The sequence below is a fragment of the Bubalus kerabau genome, chromosome 7 (assembly GCF_029407905.1).
Source record: "Bubalus kerabau isolate K-KA32 ecotype Philippines breed swamp buffalo chromosome 7, PCC_UOA_SB_1v2, whole genome shotgun sequence".
Taxonomy (NCBI): domain Eukaryota; kingdom Metazoa; phylum Chordata; class Mammalia; order Artiodactyla; family Bovidae; genus Bubalus; species Bubalus kerabau.
Window position 1 is genome coordinate 40,364,099 of NC_073630.1, and position 22,472 is coordinate 40,386,570.

The 22,472-nt window shown below is 41.4% G+C and overlaps 1 protein-coding gene across 5 annotated transcripts in view; it reads right to left on the bottom strand.

The window, feature by feature from the left end:
* Positions 1 to 22,472, bottom strand: part of PDE5A (phosphodiesterase 5A) — a 147,312-nt gene that overhangs the window by 89,887 nt on the left and 34,953 nt on the right. For all 5 annotated transcript variants that reach the window (XM_055588060.1, XM_055588059.1, XM_055588055.1 and 2 more), the window contains exon 3: positions 18,526 to 18,615. In XM_055588060.1, coding sequence (XP_055444035.1) covers positions 18,526 to 18,615 — 90 coding nt within the window. The remainder of the gene's footprint in view (positions 1 to 18,525; positions 18,616 to 22,472) is intronic.

The window sequence follows — 22,472 nt, forward strand, 5'->3', positions numbered from 1 at the left end:
AGAACCCACCCGCCAATGCAGGAGACACAAGAGACCTGGGTTTGATACCTGGGTTGGGAAGATCCCCTGGAGGAGGGCATGGCAACCCACTCCAGTATTCTTGCCTGGAGAATCCTATGGACAGAGGAGCCTGGCGGGCTACAGTCCATGCGGTTGCAGAGAGTCAGACACGACTGAGTGACACAGTATGCACACACACACACACACATGAGAGTTTCTTTGATGAAATCTTTAAAGGATTATAGAATTTTACCTTTATCATCAGTGCAGAAAAGTTCTGTTAACCTCACATCCTAACCAGCACCTAGTATGATTAGGCTTTTTAATCTTTGTCAATCTGTTGGTAAAAATGTATCTCATTATTGCTTTAATTTGTATTTCCCTGATTACTACAGAGAATGAGCACTTTTAAATTATCATCTGCTACGTTAGTTTTCTTTTTCTGTGTTGCCAATGTGTATCTTTGCTAATTTTGACCTTTCATTGTTGTTTTGAATTGTCTGGCTTTTTGAGAATCAAAGTTTCTTCTTTCTTTAAATGGCTGGTAAGACTGACTTTACTTGCTTGTGATCTGTTTTATCCAACTGTTATGCACAAGTCCTGCTATACCTATTTCTTTCAAGAGTATGTTTATGGATCTTCCCGGGTTGGGAGACAAGACAAGAAAGATTACAGGAGTGGATACTTTTACTCTTGCAGCCTGGGTGGCCAAGAAGAGGTAGTTGGGGTGAAGAGAAACTTTTAGGAAGTTGCAAGATATAAACAGCAGTGCCCTGAAGATAACTGGCATCAGAAATACATTATCAATGGCCAGTGGCTCTAATATAGTTAATAAACCCATTCCTGGTCAAAAAAAAGGAAACTTATAATGCCAAAAATTTTGCCATTTAAAAAAAGGAGAAGGAAGGATCTGCAATGTAACAGGTACTTTCTCTGTTAATCCCTCTAATCTTTGTAACAACACTTTTGGGTCGATATGATTACTCCTATTTCATCAGAAGAGCAGCTGATTTTCAGAGAAGTTAACAGGTAGTGCGAGAATGTGGAGACCCCAGTGCTTCTCCAGGTATAACCCCTAAGTCTATGATCTTTCCACTCTGCAGGGGAGAGTGAAACCAGAATATAAAATTTAGGTTCCTAAGTACTAGGATTCAAATGAGATGAATCCTGAAGACCAACAGTTTCCCAGTATATCCAGGACTGTTTTCAGACCCCATACATATGCTTATCTTGTTAATGCATGCTTTCCTCAAAGGGAATGGAACAGTTTTAAAACAAGACAAAATCAAATCCAAAGTGGCTGCTTAAAGTTCTGCTTTCTTAGACTCCTGATTAAAAATTATTTTTATTGCCAAGAACTACTTACATAACATAAAAGTCCTGTGTTTCAGGGGGAACTAGATAATAAGCAATTTCAAAAATAAGCAGATTATTCAAGAAAAAGCAAAATAAGCCTATGGTGATAAAAGTCAGAACTGGGTAGCCCATGGCTCTTGGGCATTGACAAGGGTGATTAAACTGTTCACTATCTTGACTGGGGTGTTACTTACACAAATGTATAAACATGTGTCAAACCTCATCAAATTGTATAATACACAAAGGCCTACATATTTCACTGTATGTAAACTTTACCTTAGTTTCAAAAAGTATTTAAAAGTAAGCTGGTGATTGCTTCTTATGTTGTAAGGTGGCGGTCCACATGCTGCAACCCCAGCTGCCCTGGTCACGGAGGGACGCGCTGATGTCCTGACCGTGTGCTCCGCGCTGGCAACAGAGCAGAGGTCCCTGATGGCGCTGGAACACATCCACCTTTGGGGGTCAGTAGCTGTCCCGCCCTGGGAACATCCAGTGGGAGTGGTGCCAACCTGAGATTGGTTTCCTTCCAGACAAGGGGATGCTGGGCATAATTCTTGATCCAAGTATTTATTCTTATCCCTTTGCACCAAAAAAAAAAAAAAAAAAAAAAAAAAATCCTCTTCCCTGCCAAAAGCCAAACTCTGCTACACCAGTTTTTAAGTGATGAGGTGAAGGTCTGAAACCTAGAACCACAGGCACCTGCCGCCTTATTAGACCTCTCTACCCCAGGGATACAGAGATTCAGGTCTGAGACAGAGCAGCACACAGCCGCTGTGAGCGAATTGTCTCCTCCTCTGCCCTTTACAAACTGCAGAGACACAAAGGTTACACAGCAGAAAAGAGCCTGCTGTCCTTCCCATGGCAGGGAAGGCTCAGCCCTTACTGTTTTTATGGAACTTTCCATTCCTCCATTTGTCTGCCCTTGATCACTGCACAGGGAGGACGCGGACACTGTCTGAGCCTCTGTGAGGGGACAAGCTCTGCGGTGGGCACTGTCACACTCCCTGTCTCACTAGGACCCCCGTCAAGCCTCCCACTATTTGCACCTCCCGCTGAAGCCTCACACCTTAAGCACAGAGCGGTGAAGAGAGGTTCTTCAGCCATCACTGACCTTAAGCCGGCCCTTAAGACTGAGTTGTTTTTACTACAGTTGTAACTCTCTCCTTTGAACTCTATCTCGCTTGGCTAATTGGGAGCAAGTCCAAAATAACAATAAAAAATTTGTGTACTCAGTATATATTGTACAAATTGCACTTGCACTTTGTATCAGAATAATCTTATCACTGTCTAAGCCCACCTTTACACGTCATTGCCGAAAATGACTTCAGAGTCTGGGATCTATTGAACAGCTAAGATTTATTTTCAGGGAGAGGTCCTGCGTTCTGCCAGGTGCTGGCCTGCAAAAGCACAGGCTTCACCCGGACAGTGCTGCTGGGTTTGGATTCCATCAAACCAGGATGGAGTCTGTTCCGGCACTGCCTACACTTACAAAAGGTCCGTGCTCTGCAGCCTGGCTGGATGCTGTTCTAGTAAAGCTCTCTGATAATTACAGGGTAAAGGGCTGTGCCCATAATGTGTACCCAATACACACAGGAGAGGAGTAACACAGCAAAGTGGCAAAAGGCGAGTTTTATGCATCAGGACACTGAACAGGCTGAACCTCATTTACAAATTAAAGCTGGTGTCACAGGGTTGAGCGAACACCTTCTTAAGGGGAGCTGAACTAAGTGTTTAGATCAGTGTTCTTGTTTCTACTAGCCCATCGAACTGCATCACAGCCAGATATTCACATCATAGAAGCTAGATATTCACAACATTTAACTGAAGAGATCCAGGGGGGAAATCTGTGTGTGTTTATAATTTTCTTTTACCTTTAACAAATCCTTCATATAGAGAATATAATTTATACTATTTTATCTCTAAGTGTTTTTTCCTCCAAGATGGAAGATGAGCCTTAAAAGATAACCTACAGGAAAGCTCAGATGCAGACAGACACCTGTCTCACCCGCAGAACTCGGAGCAGTAGGCGTTACCAGCACAGAGACATGCCCTCCTCCGCACAGCTGTGCACATACTACACTGAGTAATTAACTGGGAATCACTGTTGGCAACTCTGGATTTTATCATTCTATTACTCCAGTCCACAGTTTTGCATTTTCCAAAACTAAAATAGTACAAGAGTTGGTTGTTAGTTACCTTGTAACTATTTCATGGTGAGAAGAATGCAGCCTTAGAATAAGATGACCTGGGTCTGAATTCCAGCCCTCCCACTTTACAGATATGAAATACTGGGACATTCCTTAACTTGACCCAGTCCTTAATTCTTCATCGGAGATGGGGATGACGATGTCAACACAAAACAGTTATTTCTGATCTCTAAAGGTTGGCAGGAAGATCCAAGTACTACTGCTATTAACCACGTAGCTTGATTAAATTTCTACTTGAGACCCCTTTTATTTGTCTGTTTCAGTTTCTAGGCTCTAAAATGGCAAAGATACATTTTTTTTTAAAGTAGATTTCAGGTAAACTAGGTTACGGCATACCAGGCGTGCAGTTTAAATGTCGCCCTCCCATCTCCTCGGTAAACATTCTTGTCTCACCTCGCTCTCATGGAGTCTACAGTCTAGGGAGGGGAAACAAAAACCAGTAAGCTGATACATAGCATGCCTAATGGAGACTAGCAAGGATGGAAATAGGTTGATAGTCAATACAGAGGGGCTTTCCAGGCAGCTCAGGAGGTAAAGAATCTCCCTGTCAATGCAGGAGATGCTGGTTCAATCCCTGGATTGGGAAAATCCCCTGGAAAAGAAAATGGCAAGTCACTCCAGTATTCTTGCCTAGGAAATCCCATGGACAGAGGAGCCTGGCTGACTACAGTCCATGGGGTGGCAAAGAGTCGGACTCGGCTGAGCATAGCACAGCGCAGCAGCAATCAATATAGACGGCGGAAGAACTTCATACTGAGACGTCATCTGAGTAAAACCCTGGAGGAGGGACTTCCGCGGTGCTCCGGGGGTTGCCTCCCAAGCAGGGCACGTGGGTTCGGTTCGGGTTGGGGAACTAAGACCCTATGTGCCACGGGGCAACTAGGCCCATGTGCCGCCTCTACTGAGCCTGCGGGACCCAACAAAAGACCCCACCTGATGCAGCTAAGGCCCGACATGGCGAAAATAAATAAATGAATATTTTAAAACAAACCAAAAAAGCCTGATGGAGATGAGACAGTGAGCCACGTGGAGAACTAGGTGAAGGGACTTCAGACAAGGAAACAGCTAGTGCAGAGGGCCTGGGGATGGAGCTTACCTGATTCGTTGAGAAAACAGCTGTGCTAGAGAGGACTGGCAGGGAGAGATAACAGGTGAGATCAGAGGGGCTTCGGGGCCGGATCATGAGGGACCTTTCTTAGAGATTGAAGGGGAAATCCATTGCAAGGTTTAAAGCAGGGGAGAGATGAGATCTAACACATTTTATAAAGTGCATTTTGAGACTAGATTGCAGGAAGTCCAAGGCTGGAAGTAGGGACATCAGTTGGGGTGGGAAAGGCTGCTATAATTCAGGTGCTCTGTGCTGATGCGCCAGGGAGGCAGGCGTGCAGGTGGAGAGCACCAGCTGAAGGGAACATCGAGGGTTTTCCTGATGAGCTGGATATATCCTGGGGGGCGGTGGGGGGGGGGGAGAATGAATTTCACCCGATTTCAGCTTGTAAGGAATTTAGCTTGAATGGCTGGGATGACAGACAAGTTAACTGTGATGGAGTTGTGTACAGAGCAGGTAGAGAGGGAAGGAAGATCAGGGGTGATGTTTTAGACATGTTACAAGGTAAGTCAAGAACTGCTAGTTCTCATCGCTAGCTCTTGCCCCATGGATGTCTTGTGGCCCTGCACAGAGTGGTTTCCATAGAGTGGTGAGGCTGAAGGCTGGGGTGGATTATGCTCCAGTGAGAGGGAGGAATGGAAACAGCAAACAGGGACAGCTCTTTCCAAGAGTTTAGCTCTTGTGGTCATCAGGGAAATGGTGGTCTCTGCAAGGAGATGTGCAGTCCAATGAGCATTTGCTTTTGTTTTTAAGATGGGAGAAATAATAGCATGTTTGTATGGAAAGGAGTACGTCAAGGCTGTGTATTGTCACTCTGCTTATCTAACTTATATGCAGAGAACATCATGAGAAATGCTGGACTGGATGAAGCACAAGCTGGAATCAAGACTGCTGGGAGAAATATCAATAACCTCAGATATGCGGAGAAGGAAATGGCAACCCACTCCAGTGTTCTTGCCTGGAGAATCCCAGGGACAGGGGAGCCTGGTGGGCTGCCGTCTATGGGGTTGCACAGAGTCGGACACGACTGAAGTGACTTAGCAGCAGCAGCAGATATGCAGATGACACCACCCTTATGGCAGAAATCGAAGAACTAAAGAGCCTCTTGATGAAAGTGAAACAGGAGAGTGAAAAAGTTGGCTTAAAACTCAACATTCAGAAAACTAATATCACGGCATCTGGTCCCATCACTTCATGGCAAATATATGGGAAAACAATGGAAACAGTGACAGACTTTATTTTGGGGGGCTTCAAAATCACTGCAGAGGGTGACTGCAGCCATGAAATTATAAAATGCTTGCTCCTTGGAAGAAAAGTTATGACCAACCTGGACAGCATATTAAGAAGCAGAGACATTACTTTTCCAAAAAAGGTCCATCTAGTCAAAGCTATGGTTTTTCCAGTGGTCATGTATGGATATGGGAGTTGGACTATAAAGAAAGCTGAGCACTGAAGAATTGATGCTTTTGAACTGCGGTGTTGGAGAAGACTCTTGAGAGTCCCTTGGACTGCCAGGAGATCCAACCAGTCCATCCTCAAGGAAATCAGTCCTGAATATTCATTGGAAGGACTGATGCTGAAGCTGAAACTCCAATACGTGGGCCACCTGATGCAAAGAACAGGCTCACTGGAAAAGACCCTGATGCTGGGAAAGACTGAAGGTGGGAGAGAAGGGGATGACAGAGGATGAGATGGTTGGATGACATCACCAATTCGATGGACATGAGTCTGAGTAAGCTCCGGGATTTGGTGATAGACAGGGAGGCCTGGCGTGCTGCAGTCCATGGGGGCACAGAGTCAGACGGGACTGAATGACTGAACTGAACTGATGCTGACAAACCAGTTTGGTGGAGGAGGCGACTTTTGGTGATTCTGGACACAGAGGGAGGAGCTGCTGGGCTGTCTTTGAGCAGATGAGATGGATGAGAGAGCTCAAGTGCCAGGCTGACCTTTGCTACTTCATGAACGGTTAAAGTCAAAGGGGAATCAGAGGGGATTTCCTTGATGGTCCAGTGGTTGGACTCTGAGCTTCCAATGCAAGGGGTGGGGTCCTGTCCTTGGTTGAGGAACTACAATCCCACATGCTACTTGGCCAAAAAAATTTTTAATTAAAAAAAAAAAAGGCAAGCCCCACAAACCCTAAACAATTTTTTTACTTAAAAAAGAAAGAAAAAAAAGGGAGGGGGGAGGCAGGAATCTAGAGGGTATAAAGTCAGATACAGGAGTGGGGAAAAGAGATGGGGAAGCGCTCTGTGGAAGGACGCCTCTAATTGCTTTGTTTTTCACCGAAATAGTAAGCAAGACCACCAGCTCAAAGTGGGGATGGGGACACAGCACTGAGATCTGAGGAGAGAGGAGAAAATAACAGACAGTAAGACAACATATCCACCCACTGCCCCCCAAAGAGCCAGCTGATTTCATGCCCACAAACCAATTCTCTCTTTTGCATGTTCTATTTTAGGAAATATCACAATTCTCCCTCATTATATCTACCTAGAAAACCTAGAAAGTATTCTACATTCTTCCTTCCACTCAAACCTCCATCAAATCAATCCCTCACCCCCGTAAACAGAGGTGTAACAAGTCCACTCCTAGTCTGGATTATGTAAACTCCTCCTTACCAACTGCCCTGCTTCCAGACAGAACCGTCTCTGTGTATGAACAAATATGGAAATCAAAATCTATCAAGTGTTCAAATTATGTGGCTCTGGGTTACAGTATAAACAAAGGAAACTGTTCATCCTTAATGCTGTGGCCACACAGATCTTTAAATGATAGCAAATGCTTCCTGGCTTAAAAAATAAAATAAAACCCAGCACCTCATTTGCATGGCAATTTAAGGACTCTGTGACCTTGCCTCGGCCTGCCTGTATGGCCTCATCTCCAGTTTATACTCAAGCAAACACTGGGCTGAAGTACTGGACCAATTGCTTCCAGTCGTGATCCATGAGGGAGGCAGAAAATATGGTGCAGAGAGATGACCGATCATAAAGACACACCAGTGGGTATTTTCCCATGGGTAGTAAGAAGCCAAGTACTTAAGCTACACACAAACAGTGATCTCATGAAGACTCGCATTTGTGACATAATGTTTTAAGACTTTTAATACCTCAATCATTTGCCATAGCTCAAACAGCAGGCATCTTCCTCTTGTCTCCTCAGTCTTCCTCTCCTATGGAGAAGGGAATGGCAACCCACTCCAGTATACTCACCTGGAGAATTCCATGGACAGAGGAGCCTGGCCCACTATGGCCTGTGGGGTTGCAAAAAGTCGGACAGGACTGAAGTGACTTAGCATGCGTGCATACTTCCTCTTCTGGTTCTACTTTCTCTTTGACTCAAGCCAGTCTGCTGCTGCTGCTAAGTCACTTCAGTCGTGTCCGAGTCTGTGCGACCCCATAGATGGAAGCCCACCAGGCTCCCCCGTCCCTGGGATTCTCCAGGCAAGAACACTGGAGTGGGTTGCCATTTCCTTCTCCAAAACATGAAGTGAAAAGTGAAATGAAGTCGCTCAGTTGTGTCCGACTCTTAGCGACCCCATAGATGGCAGGCTACCAGGCTCCTTTGCCCATGGGATTTTCTAGAAGAGCACATATACCAACTTGCCACATTTTTTAAAACTCTTATCCGTGTTGCCTTTGGTAGATATTATTTTTTAGTACATGAAAGGCTGAAAAACAATAATTTTTAAGATTTTTTTTTTAACTGAAGTATAGGTGACATGTTTCAGGAGTACAGAAAACTGATTTACTTATATACAAATATATTCTTTTTCAGATTCTTGTCCATTATAGATTATTAGAAGATGCTGAATATAGTTTCCTGTGCTACATAGTAGGTCCTTGTTGTTTAAGATATTATTTTATTTTTTAAAAATATTTTTATTTATTTATTTGCTGATGGGGTCTTAGTTGTTCTCAGGCGAGAACTTCTATTGTGGCACACGACTCTCTCGTTGTGGAGCACGGCTCAACAGCTGCGGTGCACAGTCTTGGCTGCTCCACAGCAGGTGGGGTCTTGTTCCCTGGCCAGGGATTGAACCTGCGTCCCCTGCATTCCAAGGTGGATTCATAACTGTTGGACCACGAGGGAAGTCCCTAAGATACTATTTTAAGTAACAAGTAGAGTTCCTCTTTATCAACTGGCCAGCTTTAAGGAAAGATACTAAAGCCTCAAAATACACTTGGTACATTTGGTGGTTTCACAGTATGTCCACCCACCCTTTGACATTCCTCTCTTCAAGAGGTGGAGCCTCACTGCCCTCCTCCTGAGTCTGGATTTGATGCCTGGCTTCTTTCCTTTTCTTTTTTTATATTTATTTATCTGGCTACATCAGGTCTTAGCTGCAGAACAGGCGAGCTCTAGTTGCAGCAGGCAAAATCTTAGTTGCAGCATGTGGGATCTAGTTCCTTGACCAAGGATCGAACCCAGACCTTCTGCACTGGGGGTGTGGAGCCTTAGCCCCTGGACACCAGGGAAGTCCCTGACGCCTGGATTCTAGTGAATAGTTACTATGAGGCAAAAGTGAGCAGCTCTGGGGCCTTGATCACCCAAGGCGCGGCTGATTGCTCCATGCTCGCTCTCTGCCACGTGCTGAGGACACGGCGTGATATGGGAGGGTCTCCTGCCAGGGCGAGCGAGCCCTCTGGGAAGTGCATGCTCATGCACGAGGCAGGTGTCCCTGCAGGATCCTGAGTGCAGCCACGGGCAGGGAGCCGGGGCCGGAGCCACCCAGCTGGCTAGGCTGCTCTGGCATTCCTGAACCACGGAAACTGAGATAACAGAGGCTGCTGTTCAAAATCACTAAGCTTAGAGATCATTAATGTCACCCTCATGATCACCAACTAATCAGTAATAATCAAATGGATCTGGAATTCTAAATCCAGACCATTTTCACTTTACTTCACCAAGTGATGCCAAAAAAAAAACCAAACACACAAAGATGATTATGATTCAAAAAATTTTAAATATCATCTCTTACACTTTAATTTGAACTCTGCATAGAATATTAATTTCCACTCTGTGGTAGAAGAGAAATAAGCAGGAACTTTTCAATGTGGATTTAATAAGAAGGAATATAAAATACATAGTTTATAAAGCATTTTACCTATGTAATCTTAGCTTTTAGATGGATACAGATGTTCATATATATATCTACTGATAGCAGCCATGTCACTGACAACTATCTAAACTCTTTAAGAATGCATAAAGATTAATAATGCATGAAAATTATTTAATAATAAAAATCCATCCCAAGGTGTAATTATGTGGCTCTGGGTCAGATGTTATACAAAGAAATTATGCATATCTGCAACTGGTTCCAGATCTCTACTAGTCATACTTCAGGATCTATATAAAACATCTCAAAATTAAACTTATAAATGCTCTATCAAACTTAAAATGAAGTTTGAGAATGATTATTCTAAAAGTACAATGAAGATAAACCTCATATTGAATAAAACACAGCATTCGCTCTGAACCAAATTTTCTGAGCATCCACAATAAAATCTGGGTAAACATAGCTTACCATTAATGTAATATTCAGTCTCAAGGGTTTATTCACTCTTCTCCTGGATCAGCAGTGTGGCCTCAGGAATCTAACCTATTAGTAATATATTGTTCCTCTGATACTCTTAAGAAATGTTTTTTCCTGAGGAAAATCATTACCATCTTCTTTGTAAAATACACTTGTTTATTATTTAAAGGGCAATGTGGAAAAAGGAAAAGACCATCAACATCAAGATATCAAGTCTGGAACCATCGGAAACTTTTCAGAGTATTTTTGTTTTGTTTCTAAAACAAAGCTATGAGAAAATATCACAGGGGAATAAATGCAATGGACATTTTATAAATTAAAAAAATATATATAACCGGCCAATTCTTTAGGCCTAAAATAGATCTAGATCCACTGCCCGTCTACAATTAAACTCTCCTTATTTGTGTAGCTATGTTTTCATCTAGGCTGATTTGGAATTGTAGGATTATGTATAAGGCTCTAACATTTATTTTTCCAAGCTTACATGTCCAGTTTAAGAAAAGCTCAGTTGGTAGCGCAAGCAGGATATCATAGGCAAGTATTCAGCCTGCCTCCACCATCTCCCAGCTTCCTCTCTCAAGGCTGTGGGATAAACACAGCAGGGATCTGCTGTATGAAACCACAGCTTTCATCCTTCCTCTGTGATTTCTCCGGCTTTCAAAATCCAGACTTTCAAACTTATGTACTGAATACTGAACGTATTTAACATTTGTCCTGTTACCTTGTATTGATGTTTAATTTCTGATACAAAATCTTCTCAATGAAACTGAAAAAAAAATTTTTTTTAAGTATCTTCCTTGCTTCATTAAAAAAAAAAAAAAAAAAAAAAAACCTCATTGCCTAGACCAGTGCTTTACATATTACAGTGATTCAACAATTATTTTTAAGATAAGATCATTTAGGAGGGGATGACCGGCCCCATCACTTCATGGCAAACAGATGGGGAAACAGTGGAAACAGTGGCAAATTTTGTTTTTTGGGCTCCAAAATCACTGCAGATGGTGACTGCAGCCATGAAATTAAAAGACAATTACTTCCTGGAAGGAAAGTTATGACCAACCTAGATAGCATATTCAAAAGCAGAGAAATTACTTTACCAACAAAGGTCCATCTAGTTAAAACTATGGTTTTTCCAGTAGTCATGTATGGATGTGAGAGTTGGGCTATAAAGAAAGCTGAGCGCTGAAGAATTGATGCTTTTCAACTGTGGTGTTGGAGAAGACTCTTGAGAGTCCCTTGGACTGCAAGGACATCCAAGCAGTCCATCCTCAAGGAAATCAGTCCTGAATATTCATTGGAAGGACTGATGCTGAAGCTGAAACTTCAATACTTTGGCCACCTGATGCAAAGAGCTGACTCATTTGAAAAGAGCCTGATGCTGGGAAAGATTGAAGGCGGGAAGATAAGGGGACGACAGAAGATGAGTCGGTTAGATGGTATCACCGACTCAACAGACATGAGTTTGAGTAAACTCTGGGAGTTGGTGATGGACAGGGAGGCCTGGCGTGCTGTAGTCCATGGGTTGCAAAGAGTTGGACACGACTGAGCAACTGAACTGAACTGAAAAAATTTTTAAATGAGCAGATAAAGTCATGTAGCCTAGTTTTGGAAAACATTTACTTTTGTATACTACACTTAGATTTACACACTTGATTCCGTTAATGCTTTACTTTATGATTTTTGGCATGCAACAAATCTCTCTGACTCATCAAAATATTTATATCATAAAATTAGCTGATATGTTTTGAAGTTTTTCAGGTTTCTTTTAAAAGAAGATATAAACAGTTAGATAGATAGCTAAAAATGCTCCTTTATCACACTGCAAAAAAAAAAAAACCTTATCATAAATATTTTTTATGGCTGTTACATTTGCAATGAAGAATTATGTCATCAAGTACGATAAGATAAACTCAAGATGATAAAAACAGGAGAATAAAAGCTCTGATTCCAAATCAGATTTCTACTTAATAACCAGAGTCGACATTCAACCAAGAGAAAACAGGTGTCAGCCTAACCTGACATTATTGGATATAGTCTCCACCTCAGATCAATAGGAACGTTTTCAAGAACTTGCATTATTTCACAATGTCCTGGCTTCTACCTCACTGATGCAGCCATTGGAAAACAAAGCGCTCATCTCCACATGCCATAACAAGCAATACTTCAAGAGAGGGTAGTATTTCAGGAATAGATCAGCTGAGCTACAGAGAAAAGGCTGAGTTTCCCTGCTGCTGCTAAGTCGCTTCAGTCATGCCCAACTCTGTGCGACCCCATAGACGGCAGCCCACCAGGCTCCCCCATACACAGGACTCACCAGGCAAGACTACTGCAGTGGGTTGCCATTTCCTCCTCCTGAGTTTCCCTACTGTTTACTAAACATAAAAGAACCATCTAGTTATAGTAATAACTAATGTGTGTGACAAAAATTTAAAAAATGGATCCAAGTGCCCAGGCCTGAAAAATCCAGTGTTAAGCCTAAAAGAAATTTAACAGCAGCTCTAAAAATTCACATACTTGCTGCAAATGTTTTCATGATGCTTCCTGCGCATGTCACAGAGCACACGCGCCCAGATTCACATGAACCATGCTCCTGCAGCTTATATCCCTGGAAAACATTTCTTCATGTTTACTGGATGTATCACTCCAAATACATTATAAAGGGCAGACTCTGACCCCTCTTCCTCCCCACCCCCACCTGCTCCCTTTCTTCTCTCTTTTTTTTTTCCAATTTAAAAAAGGTCTGTCGGCAGAGCGGTTTGAGCACAATTTTGAAGAGCCACCAGAATATAGCCAGTTCTCCTTGTCTCCACCTTCAAGCCTGGCTTCTACATGGTCACATATCACATCAGGGAACTTCCCACCCCCAAATCAAAAGTAATCTAAGCATTTACTGCAGCAGCTCAAGAAAACAATGAAGCGGAAGAAAGACAGTGCAGTCATCGTCCACAGTGGAATTTTAAAAAACCCTCTTGCCTAGGTTTCAATTTCAGATTCGCCAAGTTTTAGTCATGTGACTTTGGCCAAGTTCCCTAAACGTCCCGTATCTCAGTTTCATCTTCTGTAAGTGGGAATAAAATAACGACCACCTCCTCTGGTTGTGACAAAGATTTAAAAGAATTAACATGCATCAAGTCCTCCAAACAGTTTCCACAGTATAAGGAGTTATTTCCCAAGTCCTACCCATGTTGTTCCTCAAACCATTTTATTATACAGCCCAGACTGGCTCTTTTCTCTCCCTTGACCCCTTTACTTTTTGTCTTCATTCATTTTCTCTAGCCAATAGTTCTGTGACCTTTCCCAAATAAATTATTTTAGCTTCTTCTAGCGTTTCTTCTAGCATTTCCAGTGGAGAAGGCAATGGCACCCCACTCCAGTACTCTTGCCTGGAAAATCCCATGGACGGAGGAGCCTGGTGGGCTGCAGTCCACGGGGTCGCTAGGAGTCAGACACGACTGAGCGACTTCACTTTCACTTTTCACTTTCATGCATTGGAGAAGGAAATGGCAACCCACTCCAGTGTTCTTGCCTGGAGAATCCCAGGGACTGGCGGGGGCCTGGTAGGCTGCCATCTATGGGGTCGCACAGAGTTGGACACGACTGAAGTGACTTAGCAGCAGCATTTCCAGTCCGCTCCCTACCGCCACCACCCTTTGCCCATTAACCCCACTGTCTTAGAAGGGAGTATATAGAGAAGGGAAGGTTGTAAACATTTATCCTCTATGACTTAAAAAAAAAATTATATCACAGAAGTTTTAGGAATATCTTTGATTTTGACTTCCAAAACGGCACTGCACTATTATACTTACAATTGTAACACTAATGAAAAGAACTCCTGAAAATGTTTAATTAGTTGGGAGATTTCACAAGAAGAGAGGCAGATGAAGTGATTACATATTTTACTGAATCTTAAAAATCTTCCTGAATATTCTGGACTATGTTGTAGTTCAGACCCTAGTATTCAGTATTCAATTGCTCCTTTCAATCAGCTCTCCAGAGCTGGTACCTTAAGAAACTGGGGTCACTAAAAGGTGCCAAGGCATTTACTAAACAATCAATAATCATATTTCATCTTCGGTTCCTTGGTAATTTGTTGGAGTCAGTGTCCGCTTACTCGATACAACTGCACTAACACAAAGAGAAGAAACCAAATTTACTTTGCCTCATTTATGAGCAAAAACAATGAAAAGTATCTTTCTTTGAAGCTTAAGGTTTGTTAGAGGGTGAACAGACGAGTCAGGGACTGTGCTGGCCGTCATTTGATCCCAGCTGGCTGGTTATTACGTGACTGATGACCTCTCCATCCTTTTTTTCTCATGAAAGTTCCATGTCTCCTTTAAACAAATGACAGTTGACATTTATGGATCACTTCCCGTGTGCCAGGAACTATGTCAAGCCCTTTGCATGAACAAACACATTTAATCTTTACAACAACCCTGTGAGGTACGTCCTTTTACAACCCTCATTCAGCAGATGAGGAAACTGAAGAGCCAAGGGATTAACCAATTCCATCCTGGTTTCTCATCAAGTAAGTGTTGAAGATGGGACTCGAGCTCAGAGCAAGCATTAACAACTACTCCCCAAAGCCCTACTGGGGCTCTCCCATTGTGATTTAAAAAGCTTCGTGGGAGAAAGAGCCCTTTTCTATTGTATGTACACAATAGCAAACATTATTCCCAGTTTGTTTATGTATCTATAAATCTAAAGATAATTTTGGAATCCATACAGTTCATCTTCTTAGTGTTCTTGGTCAGCTAAATGACTTTTTATACCACAACCAAGCTGAGAGTATGACTGCTTTTCTGACTGTTTCTCTTCATTCCTTTTTTTCTGAAGAAATCATTCTCACAGGAAATAATATCAAACCCAGCAGTGTGAGCGTGGGAGGAGAGGACAAAGAATGGGGAGGGTCAACAAGATGTTTAAAAAGCTGTGTTTGGAAACCTTCCCATCAGTAAAGTTACTAAGACGCCAGTGAAGTCACTGAAAATTTTTTATCTCACGAAATGTTCTGTGTGAATAAGCTTTTGTGAAAACCAGTGAAGAGCTCAGTCTTCTCATCAAATCATCACAGGGTAAAACAGAGACAGCAGGGGAGGAAGAAGAGGCCTGGAGGCAGGCAATGCTGAGAATGCTCAACAATGCAGCAGAAGTCTTAGGGGGAGCTCTGGTGAGTCACAATCTGGGGACCTGCGGCTGAACCCACTTTACTCAGGTCTGTAAGCGAGCAGATGGCCCGTGACTGTGAGCGAGGTTATTTATTCACGTAACCAAATTTAAGCGCTAAAACTTTTAAAAGTTGACACCGACATGTGTTGCCTAGGGATGTGAAGCAACTAGAACTCTCATACACATCAGTGGTAAAAAAGCGTATGGCACAGTCACTTTGGAAAGGACTTTGGAAATTTCTTATGGAATTCAACAAACACCCAACATATGACCTGGAAATACCCCTCATATATATTTACCCAAGAGAAGCGAAAATATGTCCACAAAAAGACCAGTATGCAAACATCAACTGTGAGTCTTCTCCTAAGAGACAAAAACTGGAAACAACTCAAAAGTCTACCAACGGATGAATAGATAATCAAATTGTGGCACATCCACACCATGGAATAATCACTCAGCAATAAAAAAGGAACACACTACTTACACACGCAAGAACATGGATGAATCACACGCATGACGCTAAGTGAAAGAAGGCAGACACACAGGACTACATACTGTGTGACTCCACTTACATGATGCATATGACATTCTAGAAAAGGCAAGATACCAGTGACAGAAAACAGCTCAGGGACTGTTGGCAGCTGGGGGTTGAGGGAGGAGAAGATCAACTACAGGGGTGCAGCGAAATATCTGAGGGGACAGAAATGCTTTGCATCTTTTCAAAATTTTATTAGTGTTGTTATTTATTTGGCTGCACTGGGATCTTTAGCTGTAGCACGTGGGATCTAGTTCCCTGACCAAGGATCGAATCCTAGGCCCTGCACTGGGAGCGCAGGCTTAGGCACTGGACCACCAGGGAAGTCCCAGGTATTCTGTATCTTGATGATAGTGGTAGTCACAGGACTGTACATGCATCTCTTAAAAACTCATCAAACTATACACTTAAAATGAGTGAATCTGATTACCTAACTTGTACCTCAGTACAGCAGGGGTTTTTGTTGCTGTTGTTTTAGTTTAAGCACCCCACTCCAGTACCCTTGCCTGGAAAATCCCATGGACGGAGGAGCCTGGTAGGTACAGTCAAGGAGGTCGCAAAGAGTCGGACATGACTGAGCGACTTCACTTTCACTTTCCTCACTGGCAGTTACCAAGACAGAAACGTGTGTACCCAGAGGATGCTCTCTTGCAGAAAGGCAGTCTCTTCACCCTGGTGATGTTGTTGCATATTCTCATGGATTCCCTCAATCCTCAGTGTTCATGAAGCTTAGAAAGAGATGTTTGACCACAGCATGATTTGGGCTAAGTCTCTCGACCAGTACAAAGTTGTTTCTCAGGCCATGGTTTTAAAACATACTTATAAGCTAAAAGCTGAACGTTACCTTCTTAAGTGCACACAACTACATCCTTGGTTTATGACTAGGGCAGCCAGATAAAACATAGGATGTCCAGTCAAATTTCATTTTAGATGAATAATAAATAGTTCTTTAGTATAACTACGTCCGCCAATATTGCATAAGATATGCTTTATATTTCCTTTATCTGGCAATCCAATTAAAGAACACCATTGGTCCATGTATGGTCTTTTCAATTTCATTTATTCATTCACAATTAATTAGCTTATTAATTATTTAATCTCATATATAGGTTTTAGCTGCAGGTATTTTTAGTAATCATGGCTGCAACTACCTTAAGAAACCATGTAGCAACTCTAAGGCACTGAGAAGGTATTTAGAAGACTAAGAAATTGCTGACTTGGGGCCTGTTCACCTGTGACTGCAGGCCGGGAGCACCTGCATCACGTCAGGGCTTGCAGGAGACTCCCTCAGGGCTCACCTAGACCACTGAACTCAGAACCTGCATTTTCAGGATCCCATGTGCACAGTCCTGTTTTGGAAGCATGGAGTTAGAAGGCCGTGCTTTAGCATAAGTAGCGGGGATCAAAGGGAAGCGGACTTAAAGTACAGAAACTCCTTAGGAGAATATTTTAAAAGTTCAGACATTACTTCAAGATCTGAATCATGGTACAGTACAGGTACCAGGAATGAAATCGAAAGAAAGAAATGGAAATGGGAAACATTAATAGAAAAAGAATCTGTGGAACTTGGTAAAAGACTGGGTGGGCTTCCCAGGTGGCTCAGTGGTAAAGTACCCACCTGCCAATGCAGGAGAGGAGATGCAGGTTCCACCCTTGGGTCAGGAAGGACCCACTCCAGTATTCTTGCCTGGAAAATATGCAGACAAAGGAGCCTGGCGGGCTACAGTCCGTGGGGTTGCAGGAGTCCGACAGGACTTCGTGACTGAACAACAACTGTGGTTTTAGAAGTTCTAAATGTTCCACAGGTGATTCTACTTGCAGCCAAGGTTAAGAACCACAAATAGGAGCTCTTTCAATTTGTTTTCACTTAGATGATTTTCAACCCTGGCTACACTTTAGAATTATTTGAGGAGCTTTAAAAATGTATCAGTATCTACATCCGGCCCTTAGAGATTCTGATTTAATTTGTAACTTTTTAGAAGTTCCACCGTTGTTTGTAATGTGCACGCAGGGCTGAGAACACTCAAGTGAAGCATTCAGTTTAAACGATCATTTATTAACTATTTTTTTCAAATAAATGTAAAATGAAGAGAGAATTCAGTATTTACAGAATCCAAACCTTCTAATTAGATGAAATATAAACCAACCTATTTTCATCTGCTTGTTATAATTTCACAATAAATTTTGCCTGGAGTTAGCTACAATAATATCCATTTTTTTCAAAACCTCATTTTGAATAAAAAATAAAATCAGTTGATGACCACTGAGATTGGATAACCATTTATGAAACAAGCATTATTCAAGTGTTCAAAATATAATATGAAATAAATTGATTATAATCACAACCACAATTATGTATCTTAGGACAGAGTGAGATCTTCAGGAAACAGAGGTAAAAAAAAGTATATGTCTAAAATGTACTTCCAAGTAAAAGTAAATAATCAGGATACAATTCTATTACTGAAGCCTAAATAAAAAAACATCAAGCAGAACATTTAAGCACTTTCCAGTTAACTGCACTATAGCATTATTTCAGAAGTATGAAAAGTAAAAAAAAAAATTTTCAAAAAGAAAAATGCCTCCAAATGACCTTTTATAAAATGGAAAACTGGCTTACCTCTTCCCTATGATTCTTAATTGGCATACAAAGAATACTTTGTGTCTTGTAGCCTGTAATTTGGTCAACTTCTGCATTGAATCGAGGATCCTAGTAAGGAAGATGAAATTCAATTTAGTGACTGACTTATTCCATGATTGATGTCATTTTTCTGATTTATAGGATTAGAGAAATCTAACCTTTGACTTACCTTGTTGCTCTGAATGTTAAATTTTATCATTGTAAAACGTATCAAATCATATAAGTACATATAATCTTTGACAAGGATAAATTTAAAGTTTTTTAAGGAAGCTAGTGTTCATGAATAAATACAGATGCAAACAAATGTTAAGGAATAAAGAAAATTCAAAAAAGTAACCAATGTAGACAGTCTCACTTAAACTCCAGATAAAGTGACAACTCTCCTCTTCTGTATACAATTTGCCTAGTCCCATCTCAGTGATTCTTCTGAAAAAGGAAAGCATCTCTGGTCTGAAATGTTTTCCTATAAAACCCACCACATCCAAAATAACCTTTCCAATACTGATGTTACTTCCCTTGTAACGAATGACCTTGTTCTGTGAATAGTGGAGCATGATGGGCTATAGTACATTGTCCAAGACTGAGCATAACACAATAGCAACAAACGATTGTTTATCTATTACCTCAGTATTCTGTATTTCTATCTCAGATGTTCATAAGAATTAAAATCTTTTCTTTTTTATTTAATAAAAGTGCATGGCCTTCATCAAACTATAAACAACTCCTTAATCTTCTGAATCTCTTTCCCCTTTCACAAAGTACATTCTTGCACATCCAATAATCACAAAGGGCTTTTGAAATGTGTAAAAGTTCAAAATGTAGGTTAAAGAAAAAAAAGATGCATGCTATTTTCCATTAAACCAGATTAAGAAGATTAAAGGTAGGCTGTAAACTCTGTGAGGGTTGGTTCATTGCTGTATTCCCAGGATCAACTCAGGAACTCAAAAACATTTGTTAAATAAATGAAGCAATTCATTAACAACTGATACCCACAGTTATCCAATGTGATCATTTTTAGCTTACTGTAGCTTAAAACAAATCTTGTAGAGGTAGGATAAGCTCAAGGAAATGGACAGATACGAGCACATGAGATACAATTAGAATGCAAGCAAACGTACCAGAATATAAATATCTGAACGAATATTGTTCCCTTCAAAGCAGCAGCCTTGGGAACTTACATACTCAACCTAATAATAGAATTATTGCTGTAAAAACTCTGCTTTTGGAATTCCCTTTGGAAAATATGGAGTAGTCACACTGGAAAAATCCTCATCTTTGAAGGTCATTTCTATTTTCTTTTTTTAATTAGTCTAACGTCACGCAAAGCCAAAGCTGTGAATGAAGTAAATGATTACACTAAATTCCATCAAACTAGGGTCGGAAATGAGGCTAATTTTCCCATTTAGAGGGCTGAATTTGGCCTTAAAGACAAACTTTCAAAAGTTACAAAATGGTGGCGAATCAACATATTTTATATTACAAATGAACACTATTGCATTTTAATTTTTCTGCAAACATGTTCAAAGTTGTATTAAAAAGACAGAGAAAATCTTGCTTGAATGTTTCCAAAAAACAGTTTTAAATAACATGCTATATTGCAAGGTATCTAAAGAAAGCAGACAGGCTACTGATATGGATGAATTAAAAGAAGTTAAACGTTATGAATTTATATAGGGAATTATTCCATAGGCTAATAATCAAAATATGAATGGAAATGCATCCTCAGCAATTATTTTGTTAATGAATATCTGAATCACAAGACCAATTTGTAAAGAAGAGGATTAAACTCAACTGTCTAATCAAAGCAAGAGTTTGAAAGGTATAGGACTGCCACAGATTTTGTGTATACTGGAAGTTTAAAATAAACAGCAACCTTGGATTTCACTCTTTAGTGAAAGAAGTAGGAGAAATGCCTGCCTCAAAATCACTTTAAGAGAATTTTGGCATCTCAAAGAATTTGCCTTTGACAATGCACCCAGCGCAAGGGCTACAAACATGGAGAACTTCTAATGCTTCTAGGTCCAGGAGCCACTGAAAGAAAAATGGAGCACTACTATTACTATTGTTATTTCTTTCACTGTTTATGAGAACATGGCAGTGAAAAAAAAAACCCACAAAACTTAAATATCCATCTCCTATAAAAAGCAACTAGTACCAGACTTGTTCTCCTGCTGGAAAATATCCGACCAGATCAAACAACTGAGACAGCTAAACTGCACACCATGCAGAGGACGCACATGGCTGCCCTGCGGTAATCTCGCTCCTCCAGGCAGCACTCCTCCCACCAAGGGGAAGGCAGGTGGTCCCCAAAGGAACCACAGTTCCAAATGGAACTGAATTCAGGGCTTCCAAAGTGCTTTACAAACAGCTGATCAAAGAAGAGAAGTGAAGGTCAAGGGAGAAAGGGAGACACTCAAATGAAAACAGAGTTCCAGAGAAGAGCAAGGGGAGAGTAGGAAGGCCTTCTTAACCGAACGATGCAAAGAAATAGCAGAAAACAACAGAATGGGAAAGACTAGAAAGCTCTTCAAAAAAAACTGGATATATCAAGAGAACATTTCATGCAAGGATGGACACAACGAGGGACAGAAGCGGTATGGACCTAACAGAAGCTGAAGAGATTAAGAAGAGGCGGCAAGAATACACAGAACAACTGTACAGAAAAGGTCTTAATGACCCAGATAACCACAATGCTTGATCACTCACCTAGAGCCAGACATCCTGGAGTGTAAAGTCAAGAGGGACTTAGGAAGCATCACTACGAACAAAGCTAGTGGAGGTGAAGGAATTCCATGTGAATGGTTTCAAATCCTAAAAGGTGATGCTGTTAAAGTGCCACACTCATGTCAGCAAATTTAGAAAACTCAGCAGTGGCCACAGGACTAGAAAACACGTTTTCATTCCAATCCCAAAGAAGGGCAATGCTAAAGAATTTTCAAGTTGAGTTGCTCAGTCCTATCTGACTCTTGTGACCCCATGGACTGCAGCACACCAGGCCTCCCTGTCCATCACCAATTTCCAGAGTTTACTCAAATTCATGTCCATTGAGTCAGTGACGCCATCCAACCATCTCATCCTCTGTCGTCCCCTTTTCCTCCTGCCTTCTATCTTTCCCAGAATCAGGGTCTTTTCTAAAGACTCAGTTCTTCACATCAGGTGGCCGAAGTATTGTGGCTTCAGCTTCAGCATCACTCCTTCCAATGAATATCCAGGACTGATTTCTTTAGGACCAACCGGTTTGATGTCCTTACAGTCAAGGGACTCTCAAGAGTCTACTCCAGCACCACAGTTTCAAAGCATCAGTTCTTTGGCGCTCAGCTTTCTTTATGGTGCAGCTCTCAATGTGTAAACTACCGCACAGCTGTGCTCATTTCACATGCTAGCACGGTTATGCTCAAAGTCCTTCAAGCTAGGTTCCATCAGTACATGAACCAAGAATTACTTCCAAATGTACAAGCGGGGTTCAGAAAAGTCAAATGAACCAGAGATCAAATTGCCAATATTTCTTTGATCACAGAGAAAGGAAGGGAATTCCAGAAAAAAAAAACAAAAACATTCGTTTGACTATGGTTGTTTGACTATGTTAAAGCCTTTGACTGTGTGGATTACAATAAACTGGAAGATTCTTAAAGAGATGGGATTACCAGACCACCTTACCTGTCTCCTGAGAAATCTGTATGCAGGTTAAGAAACAACAGTTAGAACCAGACATGGAATAAATGACTGGTTCAAAACCGGGAAAGAAGTGTGACAAGGCTGTATACTGTCACCCTTAAATTAAATTGTAACAATTTAATAAAAATTGCTAAGTTTTATTTAACTTAAGGAGATCCAACCAGTCCATCCTAAAGGAGATCAGTCCTGAGTGTTCACTGGAAGGACTGATGTTGAAGCTGAAACTCCAATACTTTGGCCACCTCATGCGA